Source organism: Paramacrobiotus metropolitanus, unplaced genomic scaffold, assembly GCF_019649055.1.
Source record: "Paramacrobiotus metropolitanus isolate TYO unplaced genomic scaffold, Prichtersi_v1.0 Parri_scaffold0000236, whole genome shotgun sequence".
NCBI classification, from domain to species: domain Eukaryota; kingdom Metazoa; phylum Tardigrada; class Eutardigrada; order Parachela; family Macrobiotidae; genus Paramacrobiotus; species Paramacrobiotus metropolitanus.
This window is the reverse complement of record NW_026570456.1, coordinates 35,943-58,945: the sequence shown is the minus strand read 5'-3', so window position 1 is coordinate 58,945 and position 23,003 is coordinate 35,943. Positions and strand designations below refer to the sequence as shown.

At 41.4% G+C, this 23,003-nt stretch overlaps 5 protein-coding genes across 7 annotated transcripts; 2 read left to right on the top strand and 3 right to left on the bottom strand.

The window, feature by feature from the left end:
- Positions 1-14: 14 nt before the first annotated feature.
- Positions 15-3,050, bottom strand: LOC129601424 (iron-sulfur protein NUBPL-like). 2 transcript variants are annotated; one of them, XM_055500226.1, is made up of 9 exons: positions 2,559-3,041; positions 2,450-2,484; positions 2,283-2,373; positions 2,180-2,219; positions 1,987-2,077; positions 870-963; positions 606-812; positions 438-520; positions 15-349 (listed from the first exon to the last, which is right to left on the bottom strand). In XM_055500226.1, exons 1-9 carry the CDS (start codon positions 2,650-2,652, stop codon positions 266-268), a joined length of 819 nt encoding a protein of 272 aa, XP_055356201.1. In that variant the 5' UTR covers positions 2,653-3,041; the 3' UTR covers positions 15-265. The 2 variants fall into 2 exon arrangements, 1 of the variants encoding a protein (XP_055356201.1); XR_008692224.1 differs by lacking the exon at positions 15-349 and having other exon boundaries at positions 937-963; positions 2,559-3,050.
- On the top strand, positions 2,876-4,880 carry LOC129601422 (nucleoside diphosphate-linked moiety X motif 6-like). Of its 2 annotated transcripts, none has more exons than XM_055500224.1 (6): positions 2,876-3,092; positions 3,237-3,518; positions 3,607-3,819; positions 3,957-4,012; positions 4,126-4,225; positions 4,279-4,880. In XM_055500224.1, the coding sequence occupies exons 1-6, from the start codon at positions 3,044-3,046 to the stop codon at positions 4,638-4,640; spliced, it is 1,062 nt and encodes a 353-aa protein (XP_055356199.1). In that variant the 5' UTR covers positions 2,876-3,043; the 3' UTR covers positions 4,641-4,880. The 2 variants fall into 2 exon arrangements, with proteins under 2 accessions (XP_055356199.1, XP_055356200.1); XM_055500225.1 differs by having other exon boundaries at positions 2,893-3,096.
- A 905-nt stretch (positions 4,881-5,785) lies between these two features.
- Positions 5,786-7,892, top strand: LOC129601446 (uncharacterized). Its single transcript, XM_055500253.1, has 3 exons — positions 5,786-6,392; positions 7,033-7,537; positions 7,607-7,892. Exons 1-2 carry the CDS (start codon positions 6,059-6,061, stop codon positions 7,533-7,535), a joined length of 837 nt encoding a protein of 278 aa, XP_055356228.1. The 5' UTR covers positions 5,786-6,058; the 3' UTR covers positions 7,536-7,537; positions 7,607-7,892.
- Positions 7,893-12,118: 4,226 nt separating this feature from the next.
- Positions 12,119-14,059, bottom strand: LOC129601440 (putative uncharacterized protein DDB_G0282129). Its single transcript, XM_055500246.1, has one exon. It carries the CDS (start codon positions 13,689-13,691, stop codon positions 12,126-12,128), a length of 1,566 nt encoding a protein of 521 aa, XP_055356221.1. The 5' UTR covers positions 13,692-14,059; the 3' UTR covers positions 12,119-12,125.
- Positions 14,060-14,865: 806 nt separating this feature from the next.
- LOC129601438 (uncharacterized) lies at positions 14,866-18,583 on the bottom strand. Its single transcript, XM_055500238.1, has 5 exons — positions 18,084-18,583; positions 16,876-17,965; positions 16,032-16,387; positions 15,559-15,714; positions 14,866-15,355 (listed from the first exon to the last, which is right to left on the bottom strand). The coding sequence occupies exons 1-5, from the start codon at positions 18,262-18,264 to the stop codon at positions 15,150-15,152; spliced, it is 1,989 nt and encodes a 662-aa protein (XP_055356213.1). The 5' UTR covers positions 18,265-18,583; the 3' UTR covers positions 14,866-15,149.
- Positions 18,584-23,003: the final 4,420 nt, after the last annotated feature.

Genomic DNA, 23,003 nt, shown 5'->3' with positions numbered 1-23,003 from the left:
CCGATATGTTTCTTAACCAGAATTTATTAATTCCACATCTGCCCTGCATCAGTACAGAAGTTCACAGGAATAACATGAGACGCTTAGGTTACACACTCATTTTACATCGTCGCAGAAATAACACGTGTAATACTGCCTGTGAAGATTTATACTGATTCCTCAGTCAAGACTCAACTCCCGAGCTAAGCAAACAAACTAAAAATTATGGCACATTTTACGGCAGAACAACTCAAATATATAAAATTACAGGGCCACTTCGCAATTTTCATGGTCCTGCCTTCGCTGTTCTCTGCTGTTTTTCCGGTATCCGTCTTACAACTTCTTCTGCAAGTTGCATGTACGCTTTGGACTGCAAAGCCAACATAAACTAAATCACCCTAACAAAAATACCAAGAAAACAACTTATGGGAGAATCTGTAGAAGTATTAGTACTGTACCAACGAAGCTTCCGGGTCGGTTATAAGAATCGGTTCTCCTTTATCGCTTGCCTCTCTTATTCTGATATCGAGTGGAATAGAAGCTAAAAATAATATAATAACATGTACTTCTACAATACGATATGATTCTCATAATAACGCTCGCTACACTATACATCAGCACTTTACCAAGTATATCCAAATTCAATTCCTGGCACATGTTTTGTATTGATTCATGACCAAAAATATGAGTTTGCTCATGGCATTTTGGACACTGAAATACGCTCATATTTTCCACAATTCCCAGGACAGGAATTCCGACTTGCTTAAACATTTCAACTCCCCGGCGTGCATCCAGTAATGCGAGATCTTGTGGCGTAGAGACAACAACAGCTCCTACAGGATCATTTCAAAGATAATTTATCAGCACTTCACAGCTACATGTAGAATTACCATCAACCGGCACGTTTTGAGAAATCGTTAACTGGGTGTCACCGGTGCCCGGCGGCATATCAATTACCAAATAATCCAGCGGGCCCCACAACACCTAAAAAGCAGATAACCAATACAGTTGTATTTATTTGTGACACACTTAAATTTTTTATCATTAATGATTTAATCACATCGTACAACAGTGATTGTGTACGTTTGAAGCTGATATACCGTTTAAACTTGCACGATCGATCAACTACGGCCAAAGGAAAAGCGAGAGCTAAATTAATGCTGTTAGTACAAAGAAAGACATTAAGTAGGTTGCGTTTTGCACGGCCGGACCATTAACGGCAAAATTAACGACGGTTTTGACGTTGTTAATTTAAGGCTCCGGTGATTCGCATAAGAGGTTGCGTTATGCACTAAACAATTAACAGCGATAGATATTAGCGTGGCGAACTGTTGTGTTTTGACAGTCATTTTTCAATTTTTTGTATCGATACCGAAACGATTTCATGTTGCACCGTAAAAGTAACAGAAAAAAGATTTTTTTGTGGTTGAGAAACATAGATTAACACGTGTATGAACGTTTTCACGCAAACACTATTTTAAAGCAGTGTTATCCACTTATTCCATTCTTGAATGCAGGACCTGTTATTATGTTTGTCAGATGCCTCAGTAGTCTCCGTACACTGCTACTCCAATAGCAAAATACTCGAATTACTGTATTTTATTATATGGAATAATTTTTACAATTGTGAAAGTTAAAGTAAAAAAGTAATCCATAAAAGTGAAAAGTTTAAAGAGACCACTGGCAGCACTAACATCCGAGCAGTACTGTTGTGATTTTCGAAAATTCGAGTCGAGTGGGCAACTCAGGATTGAATGCCCAGGCAGAAATTCACTGGGTACACTGTCTCGCCTACGCAGTCTTCGTGCTCAATGGTCTATGTGGGCCCAGTCGTTCATTACTGAATTTCAACGTCGTTATTAACGAAACGATACCCCCTTCGTTTCGTTAATAACGACGGGTAATACCTATTCGTTTAAACGTTCGTCAATTGTGCTCCGTCGTTAATTCTATCGTCAATCGTACCCCTTCGTTGATACCGCAACCTGCTTATTATATTGTTTTTACCTGCCTAAGCATTTTCTGGATGGCCGACATAACCATAAGTCCGCGCCATACAATCGCTGCTTTTTCTTCCACCAGAAATCCCATCGACATGCTACAAGTTCGCAACAGAAACACAAATCACGATACAGGATACACACACAATCCCGATTCAGTATATTCTAACAAGGAAAACAGTGAAATCCCTGTGACTTGCCATTTTATTCCATAATTTGTCAAGGGCTTCATTAAATTCTCTGAAACAAAAAATGATTGACTGTATGATTACTGCATTTTGGCAAATTAGAAAATTAATTTACGTTTCGTCACTTCTGGTTGGCCGGAAAGATTCATCATTGTGGGAATAGACGGCCCATAAACGTCCGCATCCAGCAAGCCAACCTGATGTGCCTGCAGTTGCACGTATATAACATGATAATTCGATATGATTCTGACTCCCGAACGAACGATGTAAGGCATCACTTACGGGATTCCTTGCGGACAGAGCGAGCGCTAGATTCACTATTAATGGAAACATAATTTAAGTACCCGCTTTGCAAAAATGTACGAGTAACAACGTTAAAATTTTTACTTGCCTGCGGTGGCTGACTTCCCCACGCCTCCCTTTCCTGACGCGACAGCAATAATATGTTTCACGCCAGCTAGAGGAAACTTTCCCCCGATTCCCATGGTGTATGTTGTTGAGCAAAACTTGCAGGAGATAAACGGTGGGCTGCAACGTACGGAAAAACTAACGATAAAAAAGTAATGTTCCTCGTGGAAATAAGTATTACAAATCGTAACAAATGGTTTATTATGACTGGGACAGGTAAAGCGTAACGTTTCTACCGCACGCGGTTGGCTGTGATGGAATAGAAAAGCAAAACATTCTTGGTGATCAGCTGTGCTGCGGCAGATTTGTTATCCAGCGTATCTCCACTTCGCAGACAAACCACTATTTCATTTTACGATTAATACCACTTTACTGTCTTTACGACAGATTTCTGATCGGCGCTAATCCGAATTTTAAAAGTCTGAGTATTGTGATAAAACTACGCTATCGAAATCTCCTAGACGGCGGATGATGCATGGGATTAGGCGTTCGCACAGTTTGTGCACAAGTGTTCCTCGTAGGTAATCGCAAAGTTTTAAAGTTGAAGGTTCAAGTGCTTGCGAAGGCAGTATCATGTGGCTCTTATCATTGACGGCAAAACTACAGAAGACTGCCTATCCCGTATTATTTGAAATCTGGTACATACCTCGTCTTTCTGCAGATTTTGCACGTGCCTATTGGAATACGAACGTCAGTGGCCATGCGACCTGTTATCGAAACAAGCGAGCATATTTTACGGTGTCTGGCGTTAATCAGTTTGGGAGTGTGCGTGTACTGGTCGCGGAAGACTGGGCGAAATCTGCGAAGCATCCAACGGATACCTGTACAAATGGCGAGCGGCCGCAATGTGAGGAGATAAATGTCTCCTTGAAACAGGATAGGACCATTGCACCTATACGCGCACCCGTAGATTCCGCTGACGCATTTTCTACAGCTCTCTTCGGTAAGCCGTAAGCGACACCGTAAACTGGGTGAGCAGGTAGAAGCAAATTTGTAAATTTATAGCGGAATGCGATACTGCCGTTTTGCAGAATCTGTACACCGTTGGAAACGCGATGGAGTGCGAGGAATCTGGCTGCAGTTGCCGTTGTCAGCATTCCAACTGGCACCAGTCTGTCGTCGTTTGGGCTTTGAATTGCACCATTGTGATACTGAAAAGGATACACTGCTGATGAACAAATGGCTGGTGGACCATCAGCCCAATTCCATGCCACGCTTTGCCAGTCATACCGTGGGAGTAGCGGGTAAATAGGTGCAGTAATTATACTTATACAGTTACAAATTCAAGTTTTCCAGGACAGGCTATGAATCTCAGGATAGCTTGTGAGAGTAGTTCATACGTGTACCAATTACGGCATATCTATATGTGATATTTCTGTAGGCTGTGTTGTGGATCCAGCAAGTGAGCATGTGCTTCTTATCCGGGATCGGAGTCGGGTAGGCGTATTTTACAACAGTTCCACTTTTGTATTTTTTTCTTTTTTATCATATTTTACATAGAAGCATTGCCTTCTACTGTAAATTTCCTTTAATGGCAACTTATTGTGCAGCCGGAGTTGTGGAAGTTTCCGGGTGGATTTTCTGAACCATCGGAAGACATCTCTCTCACAGCACAGCGAGAAGTGTTCGAAGAAACCGGCATTCATTCAGGTATTTGCAGTCTGTTTAATGCCTATATCGGTGTAATAAACTTCATTTTTCAGAGTTTCAGTCAGTAATTGCATTCCGTCAACATCATGAAGTGCCTTCCTCTTTTAATGCCTCGGATATCTACGTCGTATGTCGGATGCGACTCAAAGGGACGGATAATCAGACTGTTCTCCCAACACCTGTCCCGTGTGCACAAGAAGTGTTGGAGTGCCGTTGGCGTCATGTGGAGGAGGTTCTGGCGCAGTCGGGCCCTGCGATAACACCCATGATGCGCCGTCTCTTACAGCTGCTCCGTACCGGCATGCGAGAGGGGTTTCATTCGGTGGACATGGAGGGTCATGTTCTTCCATCCATATTTCCCGGTCGTACCTATACGATGTTTCATCGTCCGCTTTCTTCGGCTTCCGCAGTGTGATATGCAGTTTGTTCGGTGTTTTGCATGTGATGTTGTAAGTTTGATATACGTGGTTTTTGCATTTTTTGTGAGCGGTTAAAGCCAACTTCGCTGCATCTGTAAAACGGTCTTTTGAGAATTTTTTTTAACTAACCGGAAGCTATATATACAGCTACGAAATTCTTGGTGAAAATGTGCGGATCTGTGGTTATTTCTCTGTTCGTCAGTTGAACATTTCTAAAACAAAAATCGTGTTGCACACATACAGTATAATCGATTAACGTAAGGTATGGAATAATGCAACAAAACTCGACTAGTGTCACTCATCGGTCATTGGTGGCAAGTTGCGAGGAGTTAACCTAGGGTAGGTAAAATTGCTTTGTATTCTGAATGCAAATTATGAGATTAATACTTATAGTTAGTTATTAGTTACTTATAGTTACATTCTTCTTTAGTTATGCCTTCGCGCACAGACTGTATTATTCGTTTGACAAACTGGAAAGGTTCCAAAATGGTTGTTTTTCGCGATATGTAGTAGTGTTCTGTGCATTGGGTCTCATTTGGGTGTACCATAATGCTGAAATGAATGAAATCCGCTGCCAAGAATTCAGTGCAGTAGCCGCTAGCCGCAGATTTCGAGTGTAAAATGAAATCACCATCAAATATGTACATTCATCAGCTGTGTGTTACTCGATCTTTCGCCAGATGTCAAGTTTACGTTAATTACCCGGTGTACTCTTCTTAATATTTGACGGTTTGCAGCGGCGAACATTATTATGTCATTGTAATCATCAGTAGTTAACCATGCTCCCGCGATCACGGTCTGTATGCAAACGACAAGTAATGAAGTGTGGATAATTATGCCACTTCCGGTTGGTCGTCTGTGGCCAACATCTAATCACATACGGCAAGTGTGAACACTTTACCTTAAGACGCTACTTTATTGTCCGTAAAGGACCTTGAAAGTGGTTCGTCCAGCCAGCTTGCTACGCACGACCCGGTCCACCACGATTGACATGTTCTCACGCTACACATTATCCAACTCGGCGATCCTGCTCTGGGCCAGGCCGGGTTAGGTGTCTTTTCTTTACCGGGTCCACTCATAATCAAGAGGGTTATATTCAGCACATGTTTGTATGTTTACCCGGTAAATATAAATCTGGCTATTGGTTGTCAAAAGAGAAAAATCCTGAATTTTATCCAACGCTGACAGCTGTCGCTACCAACACGTTGTAGTACATATGCAGATGCAGTGTTTATTACACTTGGTATTATTCTGCATATGACTTATCATTTGACTATCTTACCGGTTATTCGTTGCATGCGGAAGAACTTGTACGAAAAGTGTCACAATCGCCTGGTAGTTTACAATTTCTGGTGTATATAAAATAAACCAGTTGAGCGATTGTAATGGAAGTGTATTGTTAACGCGTAAATGGATGGCAGTCAGTAAAATGCCGCTGCTGATGTTGCGACATGTGATCGGTTTTGCTGTCTTCTCTCTGGTTATTAGTACGGGGTCACTGCGAGCAGCATTGATGCAATCGCCGGTAACTGCGGTTTCCACACCACCGCCTTTGTTGCCGTACACTGGCCAACCGAAAACCTGCAGATCACAGCAGGAGTTATCGGATTTGGACTGTTTATGCTTATTAAAGGATCTCCCGTGCCGAGTACCGGGCTCGGTCTGTCTGCCGGCCACTGTCGGCCCCAATATGAAATGCGAATGCGGGAGTTTGTACGAAAGGGAACTGGACAAATACTGCGTTGAGCGTAAGTTGCATTAGTACTACTGCGATATATGTAATTTTTGCTTCTGTAAGTTCATGATTGCTGATTGTCGGGACTGATTCAAATATGCAGTATGTCTACTGAAATAATTTACTACTAAAATAAATCTTTACACTGTAATTATTTGATGCGCATGCAGAGCAAGTGGAGCACATTTAAATATACCAAGGTTTTGTTACCTTTCACTTCGAAGTAAAATTTTATTGTTATTTGCACTAACTCTAGTGTTCGTTTATATATACGACAATAAATATGCAGCAAAAATATTTGGATCGATACTTTTATGTACACAGCCACAAAACTGCATAAAATATGAGAATTCAGTTGTGCCACTACATGCATATTAACCGTCCGTGGCGGCATTAGGTTTGTAATAGTAGTTTTTTCGCCAAGCTCGAAAGTCCATAAAACCATTGATAAGAAATATTTATTTGAAGTACGAAAATGATCAAACTGCAAAAGGCCATTGCTTGAGCTCTAATACTGATTAAATTTTTAATAAAGTTGGTATGCCGAGTCATCGCCACGCTCAATTATTAACTGTTTACTTATTATACTGGAGCGCGACGATAGTCGGATGTATATTAACTGAAATGACGCTCTGGAACTGTTGTTAATTTAGGTCTTAGTCCGGAATACTTGGCCTCTCTACTAGAAGATCCCAACAGTGCCGGCACCGTACCCTCCATTAGCAACGAACTGCTGACCGTCAGCCCTATCTACCGCTCCGCCATGAAGAGCAGCTCCAAAAGGCCGTACAAGAAGCCTCCCTTCCGCACCGTAATGGTCACATCCAATCCGCTGTACGCTGCTACCCGCCCATCCCGCCAGCCCACTCGGCCGACATTCACGCTGAGTGGCGTGCCGATGCAGGGTGTCGGCGTCGAGAGTCCGAGTATTGATTCCATGCTAGTTAATAACTTCCCCATAACAAGACCGCCATTGTTCTCCAAGAATAAATTTACCGGTTTCCACAAGGGCTTTGCCGGTGCCACCAAGCGGCCCTCCACACCGCGCTTCTTCAGTCGCACCACCAGACCGCTGCCCCGGGTAGATGGCTCAATTGTGGTGTCCGGTTGGGTGCCGGATATCTGGCCCGCCGTAGGTTTAAACTACAGCATTTAGATGCAAGTCCGACCTTGATGTTTCCGCTTGTCTGTACGCGGACGAGATGAACTAACGGTTTGTCTTTGTAGAAATCCTGGATGTATTACCGTCGCAGATATCACAGTGCGTTTCTAGTTTGTTTTTCTGGTCTCTGCGTTTCCTCGTCGTGATCATCAAAAATCCCAATCGCGGCTTTATATAAACCTGCATTTTCCCAGTGTACATAGAATATCATATTTCTGAATGTAAGCCTCTGTTTAATTTTTTGACAAGGGGACGGTGTACTGTGTAGAATGCTGTATATGTCTTAAATCAAAAGTGGTATTTGTTGATTGATTTGCGAGCAATTTTGCATCAGTTATGTTTGGTTTCTTATTACCGCACATAAAAGAATGGGCACAAAATCAGTTCTACTTGCGTGTTGTGTATGAGTGTATCTGCTATCCACAGAAATAGTTATACGTGTGTAACGTAGGTTCTTACTAACTGTAACTCAAAGCTGGCTAGATGGTATAAGTCTTTATTGATCTAAGACTGACTAAAACTATCAACGATTTTTAGTATTGAAAACATAGGACTTATATATGAGAACAGATGGACAAGACAACGTCCAGTTACACAACGTTATTGGCGTATAGTGAATAGAAGTTATGACATTCAAACGGATGCACTTCCGTGTTGCGTAATATGCCTTTGTTGGCCAGTGCGTTATACAGCAACGCACTGTGGCTCGAACGCCAACCGGCACTTATGCATTGTGTAACAACTCTGTTGGCCAGTGAGTTGTGTAACAACTCACTGTTACTGTTATGCCAACGACCAGTACATACGTTGTGCATGTACACATGATAAATCATGTTACACTCCTTCTAAAGAAAAAAATAATTGAAAATTATTTATAAACTGGTCTTGTTTTTCTTTCACGTAAATTGTATCTTGGCTCATTGTTGTCCCTGTGGTGTTTTGGTGTTGCTTCCAGTGTCTCTGTTCTCTGTTGTATGTTGTTCTTTTGGAGTCGTTTTAGCGAGTTGGATATTCTCCTCTTCATCTAACTTGTCGTACCACGGTTTCAGTTGGGAAACGTGGACAACGTCCTTCTTGCGTTTTCCGTTTATGTTCTCAATTTCGTAGTTAACGTTGTTCAACTGTCGGATTACGCGATACGGTCCGTGCCAATGTTTAAGCAGTTTGGTGGTAAGCCGAGTGTCGGCTGGGATAATTTTGCCATCTTTGTTAACAAGCCGAGGTACGTTCCAGCGGTACACAAGGTCATTTGGTTCGTACTGCGCAGCTACTCTCCTCTCGTTATACGGTACTTGATTTCTTTCGTTTCCATCGATACATCGTAGTTTGGCTAGTTCCTGTGCATCTTTTATATACTCCGTAGTTTCTTTCACGTAATGGTCAAGGTCGTGAATGGCTTCCGGTTGGTTTAATGCTGTGTCGAGGGCAGATGTTGCTTGGCGTCCATGTAGGAGTTCGTATGGAGAGTATTTTGTAGTGGCGTTGACGGTTGTATTAATGCAGTGTGTTACGAAGGGCAAGTAGTTATCCCATTTGTTGTGGTCGTCGCAGTATTTCGACAGACATTCAGCAATAGTCTTGTTTGCTCGCTCTGTCATTCCATTACTTTGTGGATGATATGAAGTCGTAAACCGTTGTTTGCAGTTTAGAAGCTTCGTCAACTGTGACAAAAGATCATTGCAAAAATGTCTCCCTCGATCGGATACGATGTATTTTGGTACCCCATGACGTAGGATGATTTGCTCCATTATAAATTTAGCGGCGTTCTCTGCTGTGGCATTTCTTACGGCTTTTGTTTCTATCCACTTGGACAGGTGGTCGATTGCAACTATAACGTATTGGTTCCCCTTTGAGGATGTTGTATACGGGCCTTGATAGTCTATTCCGATGGTGTGCCAAGGTCCTTCCACGGGAAACGGTTGCATCAAACCTGATGGTTTGCCTGGTGGAGGCTTTTAACATTACAGGAAATACATTGTTTAATATATGCAGATATGGAGTCCGTCATGCCGGGCCAGTAATATTTGTCGTGAAGTTGGTGATACATTTTCTCAGTTCCAAAATGTCCATTTGCGTCGTGTGCATTATGCAAAACTTCTCTCTGCATTGATCTTGGGATGACTAACAGGGTAACCATTTTATCGTTCCGGTATGCTATGCGATACAGTAAGTCAGCTATCAACGTGAATCGTGTACGCCGGTATTTATAGGCTTCGATGTGCGTCGGGCCTTTAAGGATACTGGAAATTCGCCTGCAGAAGTTGTCTGTCTGTTGCTCTTGTTTTAGGTTGGAAGTCGTTATGTGAAATAACGGGTTGGCAAATTTCAGATTTTTAGGCGTGTTGGAATTGTCGAAAGGATATCTTGACAGGCAATCGGCGACAACGTTCTCTTTTCCGGCTCTGTATCCGATATTAAAATTATACTGCCGTAACCTTAAAATCCAACGTGCGTGACGTCCTGTAAGATTCTTTGCGTTTATAAGTCCTCGCAGAGCATTGTGGTCCGTTATAACTTCAAAAGTTCTATTTGGATCGCCTATATATGGGCGAAACTTGTCGAGTGCCCACACTACTGCTAATAATTCCTGTTCCGTGGCGCTGTAGTTCCGTTCGGATTTTGATAAAGCTTTACTCGCGTAGGTGATGACCGTTTTCCTTCCGTCGTTTTCGACTTGGTGTAGAACAGCACCGAGTCCAACACCACTGGCGTCCGTCTCCACTATGTGCCGTAAATTCCGGTCGAAATGTGCCAGAATGGGTTTCGTTGTTAATGCTCGCTTCAATGTTTCAAAAGCTTTCTGCTGTGTTTCTGTCCACTGGAAAGGTGTGTCTTTGCAGGTCAGTTGATGTAAGGGTGCCGATATTGTAGCGAGGTTCGGGATAAACTTGCTGTAATATCCGACCATCCCGATAAATCCTCGAAGTTGTTTCCTGGTTGTCGGGGCTTGGTAGTTTTGTATGGCTTCTACTCTTTTGGGATTGGGAAATATGCCGTCTGGATTGACAAGATGTCCCAAAAATTCTACTTCACGGTGTCCAAAGTTGCACTTTGATGGTTTAAGTTTTAGTCCTGCTGCCGTTAATCTTTGTAAAACTGTTTCTAAATGCTCAAGGTGTTCCTGAAATGTCCGGCTATGGATGTTTATATCATCCAGGTAAATAACGATGTATTGGCCAATTAATCCGGTAAAAATTTTATTCATCATGCGCTGGAATGTCGCGGGGGCATTGGTAAGGCCAAAAGGCATCACCTCGAATTGGTATTGGTTTGTCGAAGTAAGGAAAGCTGTTTTCACCTTGGATGATTCTTCAATCGGAATTTGCAGGTATCCTTGAACTAGATCTAGACTAGTAAAATATTTACTACCTCTAAGCGATTCTAAGCAGTCATCGATCCTTGGAATTGGGTATTTATCTTTGACAGTAATTTTGTTGAGGTCCCGATAATCCACACATATACGAATTTTATCTTTTGTTGTATTGGAACTAAATTAGCTGCATACTGGGATTGGCAAGGTGATATTATTCCTAGGTGTATCCATTCATCTATTTGCTTATCAATTGCCTCACGTTCCCACTGAGAAAATCGTCTCAGGTGCCTTGATGTTGGTTCGTTATTACCGGTGTCGATGTAACACTTCGCACAATTTGCACGTCCCATTGGTGATTGCTTCGTTGGAAAAATCTCGCGGTATTTAAACAGTAATTTCAGGAGCATTTTCTTCTCTTCACCGGTGAGTTCCGGTCCTAGCTTGACCATATCTTCAATGTCGGCCATTGACAGCTGGTCCTCTATAAATTTTGATGAGTCCCCCAGGAGGTCTTTCGGGCTTAATTGCCCATTTTCTTCTGCGTACGCCTTCTCCTCCTCTTCTCTTTCTTTATCTCTCTCTTCTTCAATCTTTTCTCTTCTCTCTTCTTTCTTCTCTTCTCTCTCTACTTCTTTCTTCTCCGGAGACTTCTTTGTTAACATCATGCCTTCAGTGATTCCTAGGTTCTTCACTGATGAACAGTGCTGCTCCTCCCTCTCATCGCGCGTTTGATTGGGTGTTCGTACATCTCCAACCCTCCGACCAAATCGGCCAAACTTGGGCAAAGGTTGTGCTGAGGATGTCCGGTTGCGGAGTAGCGTATTCGTGGATGGTACTGGCATGGTGTTCTTTAAATCGGCCATTAGACGTGCCCTGGGATTGAAGACTTTATTTTGTTTGAAATCAATCACAAAGGGTGTTGACCGAAGATAGTCGGTCCCAAGCAGCATGGCATAAGGGAACCCCTCTAGTATGGCTGCTTTCACCCATACTCTCTCTTTCATCAAATCTATGGGGACTCTGCATGATCCTGAAATGTTGAGTTTATCACCTGATGCGGACGTTGCGATGGTACCGTTCCATGGTTGTTTAGTCAAATTCTTTTCTCAAAAAATTTCTGATTTATTATTGAAATTCCTGATCCGGTATCTACGATGGCTTCTATTGGCTCATTGTCAACTCGTACTTTGCAGGTTATTGCGCCGGATGTCGAATTTGTACAGACCAGTTGATTGTTTACCGTAGCAAAAGAGCCTTATCTGCCACGGCCTTTAGTTTAACTCAGGTATTTCCAGTGTGTCGTCGTGTTCTTCGTAGCTGAAGTACGACGGTTGCCTGTTGTTATTATTACTGTCGCGGTTAGAATTTCCTCCCCTGGAAAAATTGTTCGGGTTTCTTCTGTAATTCTGGTCCGTATTTCGTCCCTGGCTTCTGCATTCGCGAGCGACATGACCTTTTCTTCCACATTTATTGCATTTTGTCCAACAGTCCTTCTGCATATGACCTTTATTACCACAGCGGTGACATATTGCATCTGAACGAGTGTTGCGTCCGTTAAATCGGCTTTCGTTACGCCGGAAGTTGGGCTGGGATCCTCGTGTTATGTTTTCCACAATGTTGACTACTTGATCCAGGCGTTTAGACAAATCAGTTATTTCGCTGTTCCGTGTTTCCGTAAAGAAAACCTTTGCTTTTGAGTCATCAGCCTCTGATTCCCTTTGGGCCTTTTCCTTGTACTGCTCCTTAGTTGCCTCGGTCTTCAGCTTGTCCAGGAACTGGGCTACGGTTGTCGGTCGATTGGTGACAAAGTTCGATTTCATGCGTGTCGGGAGTTCACGAAATAATTCGTTCGCCTTTTCGTGCTCAGTGGCTGTAGGGTTGATGACATCAAACATTTTCAGGACTTTCGTGACGTATGATGGAGGATCCGACTTCGCTAAGTTCTGGTATTCTTCCTTCTTCAGGTCGTAGTCCAGGTCAGTAGGGCCAAAAATTTTAAGCAGGGCGTTCTTCGCGCTGATCCAGGTTACATGTTTGGTTTGCTCCGATTCCCACCATCTTAAGGCATTGTTGATGAAGCACAAGTTAAGATTCGTCAGTTTTGTCGCTTCCGTCCATCCATAAACTCGGGTAAAACTTTCGTAGCGTTCGGTAAACTCGCGTACATCTTCGTGTGACTCACCGCCAAATTTCGGGAAATCTTTAGGAGAAAGTTGCATTCCGGACGTTTGAAGAATGGTAGTAATGGGAGTTGATCCAGTTTGTTGCTGTTGTTGTTGCTGTTGTTGTTGCTGCTGTTGTTGTTGCTGCTGTTGTTGTTGCTGTTGTTGTTGCTGTTGTTGTTGTTTAAGTGAGGTCATTTCTTGAAGAAGTTGGTCGATCTTTCTTCCGTACACATTGTTTGTGTTGATTAATGACTGGAAGGCCCTATCCTTTGTTGCTAGATACAATGCTTTAAGGTCAGCCTTGGACATCTTGAATGGAAAAGTTCCATTTTGGAGTTGGGATAGTGCGTCAGCTTCGTCAGTAACAGTGATCACGTTGTAAAGGTCAATTAGGATTGGGATGTCGTTTAGGCTAAACCGTCTGAGGATGTCGTGTTTTGAAATCAGTGGTTGTAGTCCTGTATGGATTGCTTGCACTTGGGTATCCTCAAATGTGATAGTGGTCATTGTTGCTGGATTTGGCGTTGATGTTGTGGAAAGGTCACTGTCTGTGTCTGTCGCTCTATTGTCAGTATTGCGTGTCTTACCTGCCTGGTTGGCAAGGCGCAGCTCGATGTCGGTTTGCTCAAAATTCTTATCCGGTATGTCGGTGTTACTACGAGTGTTCGGCATCAACTGATAAGAGGTCACAGAGTAATCCGTTCAGTACATATGGTGGACAAATATGGAAAGGTCAGGGTTATAGCAGAAACAGGAATCGGACTGAAATGTCAGATGTAGACAGCTGGATCGGAACCGATAGTTCACTTATGTTGTAAGCTGTATGGAACTATGATGTCAGTTTAGTACATAAAGGTCAAATGTAATCCATTGTAATCCATAAAGATCGGTAGATACAGTGGGATCAGTGTGGAAAGGTCAATGGAGGTTGATAGTAAACACTTTAAAGACCACTGGAGCCACCATTTGTAACGTAGGTTCTTACTAACTGTAACTCAAAGCTGGCTAGATGGTATAAGTCTTTATTGATCTAAGACTGACTAAAACTATCAACGATTTTAGTATTGAAAACATAGGACTTATATATGAGAACAGATGGACAAGACAACGTCCAGTTACACAACGTTATTGGCGTATAGTGAATAGAAGTTATGACATTCAAACGGATGCACTTCCGTGTTGCGTAATATGCCTTTGTTGGCCAGTGCGTTATACAGCAACGCACTGTGGCTCGAACGCCAACCGGCACTTATGCATTGTGTAACAACTCTGTTGGCCAGTGAGTTGTGTAACAACTCACTGTTACTGTTATGCCAACGACCAGTACATACGTTGTGCATGTACACATGATAAATCATGTTACACGTGTTTGTTAATACTCGTAGATACTCGCATATAAATCTTTGTGGGTTGCCTAACCATAATATAAGAGGCAGGTCGCGTATACTTGTATAGAATATCCTTTTGCATAACTACGGTTTCTTCACATTTTTTTCGTAAGCGCAATTAATTGTGTTTATGACCTTTAAAATAGTTTTCTTTTTCAAATAGGGCGTTAATAGGCTCTTATGCGATGGCGCACAAATTCAGATCTTAAATTCCAGTCTACGTATCTATAAGACGTGCCCTAGTACGGAGTACGTTGATGAACCTTAACGATGTTCTGGAACCAAGTACACAAAGGTCGTCGAAGTGCATTTGCACAGATTAATTAATCTTGCGCTGTTGTACTAAGACGTGAACCGAATCGATAAATCATGTAGATTTTCACAATTTAATTTCATACATGGGCTTCTATGGAAATCGGAACCCTTGCATTCGTTTACCTAAACCCAATACACCGCACTTTGTGAAGATTGTGATTAAAACTTAATTTAATTAGAAGATACCCATGTAAGAATTGGTCAGCTGAAAAGACACATGCATTTAAGTGCAATAATACTACAAGTACTCGAAGTATGCAAAATTTTTTGATATATTAACAAGATAAACGTACACGTACGTAACAAATGCTTGTCGAAACGTGTAAACGCTTACAGCTTCCTAAACGACAACTGTCACACACTGCACATTTTAGAACTTTCACATAAACTTTGTAATCCATGTGGGCAAAACAGGGAGGTTTCCTGTTCAGTGCAAGGTGCTGATTTTCCTCCGGAAAGCGTTTGTGGAATGCTCAGTCGCACGCTCAGTCGGTTCAGAAGCATTCGTTACAGGTTCAGATATTGACATCGACGAAGTACTTAGAATACCGACTCCCACATCTGTTATTTTACGATCCAGTTCTTTATATTGATTTTCGCTCTTTGTTCTTTCTGTCGGAGAATTTGTTCTTTCTAATAAAAGCACGTAAAAATTATATATTAATGCCTTCAAGTCATACGATAACACTTTTTATACCGTCACTTTCAAACACATCATGGTTATCCCAATATATCTACAATTGTATATACAGATATGTAGGTACTTGCATTGTAAGCGTGCCGGAAACTATTTAACAAATGCTTCTTAAGTTAGTAGTTCAGCAGTTACTACTAACCTGTAATAACTTGCCACTTCTTCTTCAGTACAAAATGATAAACTAGTAAATACACTCCTCCAACTACTCCGAGTAATAAAGCTAAAATACGAAATGCTGGACGATATCCTAGATAATGGATTAGCAGACCGGCAATTAGGGGTCCAGCGCCTCCTCCTGTAACAATACAGGAACAAGTACTACACATTGTATTGTTAATTGTACATACGTTAATTATTACACTGCGAGAGTGCGCGACTACGCATTGCAAAAACTTGCGAAATCACAGAAACTGGTAAACCCAAATGGAGAGCCTACACGATTTTACGCTTGGTGATCTTGATCCTTATCCAATGGGTAATCCGTCTTCACTATGATTAATTAGCATAAAACTTCCGCCTATAGAACTACTACTTGTCTCTAGTATCTTACACCGCTGTTTCCGCTATTTTGGTAGTCGCAGTTTATTTTCAAGCACAGTTACTATTAATTACCTAATCCAAAATTCGCTGCACCAAATAGTCCGACCAACGTAGCAAGGTACTTCGGTGCGGTTTTCAGAGCGTACTGTGGAGCAAGAACGAAAACGAGAAATGTCCAAGCCGTCAGAGCTTCCGTGGGATAAATCAGCCATGGATTATACGTGAACGAATAAGCTAAAAATCGTCCAGCATAACATAGTATTCCAATCGCCAAGAGGTTTTCATGACCGACTTTCTTAATTAGCTGCGTAGAGAAAAACAATATTGGTATTCCCAGGGCATAACCAACCGTGTTCACTAAACCCAACATCCATGCCGGCGCTGAAAACTGGAAATCTCGATCATCTTCCATAAAAAGGAACATATAGCTGCAAAGTTAGAACACTCTACAGTCTATATATATACAAGTACTTATATAGCTGAAGTATGCAGGTGTACTCCCACTGTTTCATTAATTGAGTAAGAATAAACAATTAGGTTTGTAAGCTGTTGCAGAATTGTTGACCTTCCGATTGATTTATATGAAACAAATTTGCGAAAGATCTTTGTACATCCATAGTTTATATACAAATTTACCAAGAATTTAAATGCCTTTAATAACGAAACAGCTGTATATATGTGCAGATAAATCTAAATGACCCTGGTATAATAATTATGTCACAAGTATTTATTCTACATACGCTGAAATTACATATAGAAATCACATCATATTTTCAAAACGAACATAACGGATCTTAGTATACCGGTAATTATACTCGTAAATATAGCTCATAGTCATACCTAAAGCATATGCGAAGGCCGAAGCATATCCCTGCGAGTCTTTCGTAATTGTTCGAAAGTGTTTTTAAACTCTTACTTCAGAATAATTCCCCATCCACAGCCACAAAAAAACACAACGACCAGAAACGCTGTCACATTCGGATTGCGAAGAACGATCCCCATCGTCCGTAGAATCTGTGTTTGCGGCTGTTTGACCTTTATATCCATTTTACAAATCAATACCGCTGCCATTAGGTTCATCCCAGCGAACAAATAAAAGGCCGGACCGTAATCAGGGCATGCGCAATGAGTACTGGCCAGTCCAGTTAACCATCCCGACAGCGGTGGAATTACCACGGATCCCACGGAAGCAAACAGCCTCTGGATACCGAAATCGGCCCCATGCTGTTTAGAATATTCAAGCACCGCTGCATCCAGAATCGGATTGATACCGCGGAAGGCCGTCATCGACAGAAACCGAAAGGTCAAATATAGTGCCAGGGTTGTTACCCGATCACCGTAGGGAATCTGTGTGGTGATGGTATGATTTTGCAGTTCTATTTTACACGTAATCGAGCAATCGGTAACGGTCACGTTCCATGCCGGAAACTGATTATAGCAGCGGGATTTTGTGTTTTTCATCTGGAATGTGGTATTGGATAGGTCATCAATGGCGTCATTAAGAACTAGTACGTGTTCGCCGATGAGTGGTTGGCAGCGCAAATTACTAACATTTCGGGAATCGAATAAACACACGGCATCCACGGAAAGCTTGGCACAATTTGTGCTGCATTTATAGAACAGGATTTGCGGTCGTATCGAGGCGTTATTGGGGAGAAAACCTTGCGGAGCGCGTACACCGGTATAATCAAAATGTACATAGTCGTTATTGCAGGGAAGATGCATGACAAAATCCGACGACAAGGGGTGATTTCCCATGGTGATAATAGTGTGGCTGCCGTACGCCGGGACAAAAAACCACATGCATGCGTGCAGAAAGGTGCTGACCAATGTAAATGACACGAGGACGATTTTATAGTTTCCCAATCGGTCGGCCAGTGCGCCGGCTAATGTCGGCCCGATACTGGATAAAATCGGCACGAGTAGCATAATCACAGCGATTTCCGTCACGCTGATACCCAGACTCTTCATGTGAACGGTAACGAAGGGAAGAATCGCCGCACTACCTACAGATATTTTTTTTAAAAATCGATATATGTAGGTACAGTATTTCTGCATTCTGCAGAGATTTATGTTGGGTATTTAAATTTTGGAGTTTTTTTGTTAATGTTAATAGGCGCTCACCTCCGTACACCATGAATACCAGTATCTTCACCGAAAACAGCCTGGGATCCACGCGTAATCGTTCTCTGAGTGGCTTTTCCGGAGGAGGTCCGCGTACCGGCGCCGGTGGACCACTACTGTCAGCAGGAGAACTGGCTGCTTGGAGCGGGACATTTTCCTCTGGAACCCCGTTCTTTGTCATGTTTATCGCAAAGAATTTTCTAGGCAGTTATTCCCGATCCAGTAGCAGCGCTAAGAATTAAATCGTAAAAGTGTAGTAAGACCGAGCACAACTAACAACAAAATGCATGCGACATTCACGGTAGATCTAGATCCACTCTCTTCCGGTTGATTGCAAATTCGAAAAAATGCATCTGCTTGTCAGATTCGCTGCAAGTAAGAGTTTTCAAAGAGAGTAGAATTTCATATCAAACATGTTAATTGTGGTTTCTCCTACGCCATAATGCACAATATCTGTAGCATGCCTATTAATTTGTTTGTACAGTCCAATACAGTGTTGTACATGGTATACTTATATCGTGTAAATACAGGCGTGCGAACGCCTGGATAATACTTAACGTGTGTAATTGTGAGTGTGATCGATACGCTGCTGCTAATCAGTTACAGTAATTCTACGTAATTAGGAATTTGTGGTTCAGTTTTCCTTATCTATTACTTAAGCTTTGAATAAATAAGTCGGGTGTACTTCTAATACTTTGTAGTACATCAGTACGCTTCGGCCTATAACGAAAAGTAAGAGTTCCGTTGAGCATTGCATGTAACTGTTAACGTTAAGAATAAAAGTTCACACACGTGCGCGCGCATAATGCAAGTAACGCAGCCATTTCGGAAGTAATAAACCGCATTTTTCAGTATAAATTTGCGCACAGGCTTCAGAAGAATAAACGATGTATAATAATTTAATAATTTAAAAAGGACTTGCAGAAATTCAACAACAAAATGAATGTGTTAATGTACCAAAACATTTGATAGAAAGTACATAATGTACGAATACCCTCGAATGATCTCGTATGTGGATACTTCTACTGGTTACGTTTAGGCTGATTTAGCAAATTACAGCCAACAAAAAATCATCAATAACTAATTATCTTTAATTATCTTTTAAACTTTAGTTTAGTTGTCGTTTTCATTTAAAGTTACTAGGAATTCGCGAAATATTTTGTTAAATTGTGTACTGATACAGTTCAGATGTGTTTGGCTGTGTACTTCGGTGTACGAGACCGTGCTGCAATAAAATAAAAGAGAATTACAATTACATAACAAATTTGTACACCGTATTTCGGGTCAGTTAATTTCCCATGATCATTTTTTGTAAACTTTCCCTGGGATACTGTAATTACATCCATTATTTATATTTGCAGCAAATTATTTACAAAAAAATTCGTTTTGTTTCCATACTCTAGTGTTGCCGCAAGTGCTCGAAATTGCATATGAAAGAATTTCGATACCAATTCCGAGTAATCGGAATTCAAATTCAGGTATTTGCAATTCCGAGTAATCTAAATACAATTTTTTGGATTTTCAAATACAATATTCGAAATTTAAAAGGCCGTAATTTGGATTCCGATTACTCGGAATTCAAAATGTGGCAGTGTCAATTCCGAATATTCGAAATTTAAACTGCGGTAAAATAAAATCCGAATATTCAGAATTTAAAAGTGACGTTTCTGGATTTTGATTTCTTTGAAATTTAATTAGCGTTAACAGAATAGAGTAGAATCTTGAGATTTTTACAGTAGATGTTTAAGTACTTTATATGTCTAACTGAGTGCGATGTAGAAAGAAGCCGTTATAGGCACATCTCCCGCCCAGGTTTGTTAATTATTATAGCCATAGGCCACACTCCTTTCGCACCCTGTTTATTACTTAAGAAGAGATTATACCGATTTCGACCTCTTTCGACTATTCTCACTGTCACAATGCGTGCGCTTGTGCTGCATCATAACTACACATCTGACCTAACACTATGATATTTTCACTGCATACATTGAAAGGCTGAAATTGGTAAGACAGTTTTAAAATGTAAAAGTCACTGATCAAAAGCCGTTATTTTCCGGAAGCAATAACAATTCAAGCAGATTTTTGAATTTTTTTTCAAACGTAGCGAAGTGCTCCGCTAAATGACTAAAGTTCTGTGGAGCGTTTTTCCCAAAAACTCAACCATTCTTGAAAAAAACAAATTTTTTGACACCCAAAGTTACTTTCTTTTATTTTATGCAGAATATACAAACATTTTCTGCGAAAACGCTCCACAATTCTTCTTGAAAATGATTTTCCTTAAATCTGATCAAATGTCAGAATTTTCTGACATCTTTGAAAATTGTTATTGAGTTTAGAAGTCATTTTTGGAAAATTTTTCAGAACGTGGCGAAGAACCTTCTTTTGTTCTGCGCTTTCCTTTGGTCTTACCGATTCTGCGCTTGCAGTGCCGCCACACCACATTGTGTGCACACCGAAGAGTGGACTTTGGCCACTCTTTCATCTGCACTCACGGGACAGCGCCATGTCTTTCCATTGTCTAGCGCCTTTGTCATGCTCTATGCGTCCTCACTGTGTAAACATGAGCTTTGTCTGCTCCTATCACACTTGCAAGCTGGCATGGTATATATTTTAACAACCACAAGGATCTTCCAGAATGAAAGAAACGCTTCTTGAAGCAATCTTTCTTTCACTGATTTTGGCCACAGGTGGCAGTAGTGTAGAAAGATGCGCCAGCCCGCCAAATCGCTTCTGGTCGGCAACGAAAAAACTTGAATAACTTTTTTCGTTGCTACCTAATTTTACTCAACTTCCGCCTATTAATAGGTGTAACCCTTCTTATTACACTGTAGAATTTCGAAAATCTCATTTTCGATCTTGCTACCATAGTATAAATTCTCCTTAAAGGTACCAATATTAAGAATACGGTGATCTAGTGCATTATCTGACCATATCACCTACAAACTGTCATAGCACTACTGTTCAATACATTGTCATTGCTATAATATCAATTTCGCAGTTGTTATGCACTTATGACCATGAAGCCTAATAACCAATTTTAAGCGCAAAAAAGCGACCAAACTTCTAAAAGCGGCAGTAAGAAATTAAGAACATAGATGGAAAAAAAAAAGAAGGGAAGGTAATAATCTGACTTTGAAGGAAGACGTGTATGCTTCCGTCCCGGCAATCAGCTAAATGAAACATGCTAGATCCGGTATGTAAAAACAAAACTTTCCAACAATATCCTCAACAGTCAACATTGCTAAAACTTTCAGAAAATTAATGTAACTTTCGAAATCCGCTATAATTATACTGACTACAGACTACAGTCACGTCTAAAGTATGTGAAGCTCCCGCATTCGTTTCCGGTTGGTACCACCGACCGGCACTGCTGATGAAGTCTCCTGCTCATTACCTGCTGATGAAGTCTGGGCCCAGATTTATTTTATTAAAACTGCACCAACTTGACTGCCGCAGGGCTGTATATACCCCGGGTATATACAGCCCTGGGCAGTCAAGTTGGTGCAATTTAATAAGATAACTTACGTAAAGTAAATCACAAATACAGTATTTCCATACACGGTTTTGCTTTTATTTTTACCCTTTTTTAGTGTAACTATTTCTCAGAAATCCAGCTCTATTATTACGAAAATCTTTTCGCATTTCTGTAAAGAGCTAAGGGGCAATTAGATGGGTGCGCTAATTGTCATTTCTAGGAGACTTATAAGTGCATATTCCATAAATTCACCAAAAAATATTTTTTTGCAGAACCGTTAATGACCAAGAAGGCGTCTGTTACAAGTAAGCAGACTAAGCAGATCAGTGGTAGAGATCAGTTGCAGTCGTAGCTTGACCAAGTTTACTGCATTAGCGCTACACAACAACAAAACAACCAAAAAACGCAATGGGGGGCAGGTTTATCGCATAACCATACTGGCATCCGCAGATGCCGGATGTACAAGCACATCATGGTCAACACAAACAGGCCGAAGGTCATCCTCCTCAGACAAACAACAACACACAAAATCAAAACAGGTCAGAGGTGTGGCGGGTTTGAAGAAAATAACGCAGCAGTGAATTTCATTCTAGTGCCCACTGACTGCGTCCGCATCGATTATACATGTATATGCGCCGATCGAACGCGGATTCAGTACACAGCACAGTTAGTGGTCAGCCGTACATTGCGAGGGGCCAGCTTCGCGCTCTGCAACAAACAGATTCCATTGGATTCGTCCACATCTCCCATAGACATGTAAGTATGTCAAGCAACTTTGATGGAAGAAGGGAGTTGTTTAAAGCACTAATTGCCCTGTCTTGCTTTAGGCAAGATGTGAGTGATGAGATGGAAGAGCAAAAAGGGCCATTACTTAGCCGCGATACCACGTTGCCGTGTCTCAAATTTAAAATATTTTTAAAAAAGTATCGAATGAACATGACTATGTCTTAATAAGCAACGCGACATTCGCGAAAAATAATTAAAATAAAATTCTATCTCTCATTTCTTGACCTTCATTTTTCGCATAGAAGCACAATTATAAAGGTGCTTCAGACCAAGAACTCACGCGCGAAAATGGAACAGGTGTATTTTTATATTGTCTAAGACAACCTATATAAGACTAAGACTATACCAGGGCGCGCGTAGATTCTAATGGTGCTTTTTTTTAAAACGAATTTTGGCTTTATCTAGTCAGCCTTCGTTTTGCCTAGCAACCGAGCAAGTAAATCTAAAATTCTTCGGAGAAAATTGACCAGAAGTGCCGTTTTTACAACGGTCGTTCTTCATGCAAGCGTGAACAGATGAAAGTACACATACAGAGCCGGCAAATTTAAATTTCCTGGCGCCGTTTGAAAAGGTCCAAGATCCAGACGACATCGCTGATAGCCGTAATAGATTCGTAAGCGCCCCATGCTGAATGACCATTGTCCAACGCAGCGAATGCA